General features: G+C 52.0%; 1 protein-coding gene across 1 annotated transcript in view; it reads left to right on the forward strand.

The window, feature by feature from the left end:
• Positions 1-83: 83 nt before the first annotated feature.
• The window catches only part of LOC125482635 (semaphorin-4B-like), a gene marked incomplete at its 3' end in the record, with an annotated part of 5,268 nt that continues 1,477 nt past the window's right edge, over positions 84-3,874 (forward strand). The window contains exons 1-4 of the mRNA XM_048594742.1: positions 84-267; positions 977-1,092; positions 1,225-1,385; positions 3,062-3,159. Coding sequence (XP_048450699.1) covers positions 84-267; positions 977-1,092; positions 1,225-1,385; positions 3,062-3,159 — 559 coding nt within the window. The remainder of the gene's footprint in view (positions 268-976; positions 1,093-1,224; positions 1,386-3,061; positions 3,160-3,874) is intronic.

A 3,874-nucleotide genomic window follows, 5' to 3' on the forward strand; every position in this document is an offset into this window, starting at 1 on the left:
GTGTGTGTGTGTTTGTGTGTGTGTGTCTGTGTGTGTGTGTGTGTGTGTGTGTGTGTGTGTGTGTGTCCGTCCCACAGTGCAACATGGAGCCATCAATGGATACGGCTCTGAGCCGTGTGAAAGACCTGTTCCTGATGGACGGAGTTGTCCATCCCATCGGCCGGCGCCCCCTGTTGGTTAAGGGGAGGCAGCGCTACACCAAGATGGCGGTGGACACTGTCCTGTCAGTCACCTCGGTGAGATACCGAGTGATGTTTCTGATCACAGGTATGGACACGCTCCTCAGATAGCACGGGGTTAGATACGGAGTAAGGCTCCCGCTACACTGTCCCCCCGTCAAACCCTCCCAGGGACAGGGACAGCACGGGGTTAGATAGAGAGTAAAGCTCCCTCTACACTGTCCCCCCATCAAACACTCCCAGGACAGGGACAGCACGGGGTTAGATACAGAGTAAAGCTCCCTCTACACTGTACCCCCCCAACAAACCCTCCCAGGACGGGGACAGCACGGGGTTAGATACAGAGTAAAGCTCTCTCTACACTGTCCCCATCAAACATTCCCAGGACAGGGACAGCACGGGGTTAGATACAGAGTAAAGCTCTCTCTACACTGTCCCCCATCAAACACTCCCAGGGCAGGGACAGCACGGGGTTAGATACAGAGTAAAGCTCCCTGTACACTGTCCCCCCCATCAAACACTCCCAGGGACAGCACGGGGTTAGATACAGAGTAAAGCTCCTCTACACTGTCCCCCCATCAAACATTCCCAGGACAGGGACAGCACGGGGTTAGATACAGAGTAAAGCTCCGTCTACACTGTCCCCCCACCCACCATCAAACACTCCCAGGACAGGGCCAGCACGGGGTTAGATGCAGGGTAATTCCCTGTGAGGGAGCTGTTGGGATGGCCCGTGTGAATACTAAGTGAATGAACAAAATCCCAGCCTCAGTAACGTTCCCACTTTCTGCCGCCAGCCTCCGGTTACCTCCACAAAGCCCTCCAGCTGGATGGCCAACCTTATATCATCGAGGAATTGCAACTGTTCCCGGGGCCAGAGCCTGTGCACAGTGTCCTCCTGTCATCGGAAAAGGTCAGTGTCCTCCCATAGACCCCCCACCCCTCGCTCCGTCTCCCTGTTGCTGTGTCACCTCCCGCTCCAGCATCAGTGTGCGTGCCTCGGTCTGGCCTCGTGGTGTGATCTGTGTTCCCTCTTTCACTGCAGGGTGCACTCTACATCACGTCATCCACTTCAGTTCTGGAGGTGCCAGTCTCTAACTGCACGGCGTACCCCAGCTGTGGGCAGTGTGTCTTATCCAGAGATCCCTACTGTGCCTGGGACACACATCGCGGAGCCTGCAAGGAGACGAGGGGACAGGAAAATGCGTGAGTGCCACATGGTCAGCTGGTCAATCTCTCTGCTACCCAGACGGCTGTGGGCCCTTGTGTACTGCACAGCTCCATCTCTGTCAGATATTTACCCCGTCTTCAGCAATACCTCTCTGTGCTCAGCTTACACTCTCCTCTTTCTGTCTCCCTCTCTCTCTCTCCCCCCTCTCTCTCTATCTCTCTGTATTTCTCTCTCTCTCTCCCCTCTCTCTCTATCTGTCTCTCTCTCTCCCCCTCTCTCTCTCTCCCTCTCTCTCACTCTGTCTCTCTCTTTCTCTCTGACTGTCTGACTCTCTCTATGCCCCTCTCTCCCTCTCTCTCTCTGTCTCTCCCTCCCTCCTTCTTTTTGTCTTTCTCACTCTGTTTTCCACCATCTCTTCCCCATCTTACAACCTAATTTGCACTCTGGTTACAGAAATACAGTCATAGAGCTGTACAGCACAGAAACAGATCCTTCGGCCCAACTCGTCCGTGCCGACCCAAATGATTAATCTAGTCCCATTTGCCAGCATTTGGCCCCTATCCCTCTAAACTCTTCCTATTCATTTCCCCATCCAGGTGCCTTTTAAATGGTGTAATTGTACCAGGCTCCACCACTTCCTCTGGCAGCTTGTTCCATACACGCAACACCCTCTGCGTGAAAAAGTTACCCCTCACGTCCTCTCTAAATCTTTCCCCAGTGGACAATGCATAGAAGGATCCCACTGATCCCCCCCATTGGGTTAGATACAGAGTTAGATTCCCCCTCCTGCTTTAAACCTGCTATAGGAAGGATGTTGTGAAACTAGAAAGGGTTCAGAAAAGATTTACGAGAATGTTGGAGGGTTTGAGCGATAGGGAGAGGCTGGGGGTATTTTCCCTGGAGTGTCGGAGGCTGAGGAGGTGACCTTATAGAGGTTTATAAAATCATGAGGAGCATGGATAGGGTGAATAGCCAAGGTCTTTTCCCCAGGGTGGGGGGGAGTCCAAAACTAGAGGGGCATAGGTTTAAGGTGAGAGGGGAAAGGTTTAAAAGGGACCTGAGAGGCAACTTCTTCACGCAGAGGGTGGTGCGTGTATGGAACGAGCTGCCAGAGGAAGTGGTGGAGGCTGGTACAATTACAACATTTAAAAGGCATCTGGATGGGTATATGAGTAGGAAGGGTTTAGAGGGATATGGGCCAAATGCTGCCAAATTTAGTTTAATTTAGGATATCTGGTCAGCACGGACAAGTTGGGACTGAAGGGTCTGTTTCTGTGCTGTATGACTCTGTGACCCTATGCCCTCTAGTTTTGGACTCCCCCTACACTGGGGAAAAGACTTTGGCTATTTACCCTATCCATGCCCCTCATGATGTTGTAAACCTCTGTAAGGTCACCCCTCAACCTCCAACGCTCCAGCGAAAATAATCTGAGCTGCTCCTAATAGCTCAAACCCCTCCTGGTCTTTTGTAGATATTTTCCTAATCAGAGATACACTGGGGACTTGAACCTGGGTCTGCTAGCTCCGAGATTTGAATACTACCATGGAAGCCAGCATTGATGGTGAGCCTGGGGTTCGAATCCCAGACCTGGGTGGTGTTCTATACTGTTTGCTGTTGCTCGGGGCTGACCAGCCTCCTGATGAATAGAGCTGTGTGTGTGTGCCGGTGTTTGAGATGTGCTTGCTGTGAAACGACTTGTTCTTTCTGCAGGTACCGCTGGCTTCAGGACATTGAGAATGCAGAAGCAGGCTCAGTCTGCTTACCGCAGGCTCAGCCGAGAATGCACACACCAAGGGAAGTCTTTACAGGTACAGTACAGCATGCTGTGGGTTAAACCATTACACAGAACAGACCACAGGCAAGGAAACCTCGGTGGGTGTGTCTACATTTCTCTGTGTTTGTTACGTTTATGTGTGTCTGTGCACATGTGTGTGCGCGCACATATGCACGTGTCTCTGTGTGTGCATGTGTGTGTGTGCATGTCTGGGTCTGCGTGTATGTGTGTGTGTCTCTGCATGTGTATGTCTATGTGCGTGCATGTGCATGTGAGTGTGTGTGTGTCTGTGTGTGTGAGTGAGTGTGTGTGTCTGTGTATGTGAGTGTGTGTGTGTGTGTCTGTGTGTGTGGTGAGTGTGTGGTGAGTGTGTGTGTGTGAGTGAGTGTGTGGGGTGAGTGTGTGTGAGTGTGGTGAGTGTGTGTGTAAGAGAGAGAGTGTGTGTGTGTGAGAGTGTGGTGGGTGTGTGTGTGAGAGAGTGGTGAGTGTATGTGAGAGTGTGGTGTGTGTGAGTGTGATGAGTGTGTGTGTGAGAGTGTGATGTGTGTGTGTGTGTGAGAGTGTGGTGCGTGTGTGTGGTGAGTGTGTGAGTGAGAGAGCGTGGTGCGTGTGTATGGTGAGTGTGTGTGTGTGACTATGTGGTGTGTGTGAGAGAGTGTGAGGTGTGTGTGAGAGTGTGTGGTGTGTGCGTGTGTGTGTGTGAAAGAGTGTGGTGGGTGTGTGTGTGTGTGAGAGTGTGTGTGTGTGTG

Source organism: Rhincodon typus, unplaced genomic scaffold (assembly GCF_021869965.1).
Source record: "Rhincodon typus isolate 14 unplaced genomic scaffold, sRhiTyp1.1 hic_rhity00014044, whole genome shotgun sequence".
Taxonomy (NCBI): domain Eukaryota; kingdom Metazoa; phylum Chordata; class Chondrichthyes; order Orectolobiformes; family Rhincodontidae; genus Rhincodon; species Rhincodon typus.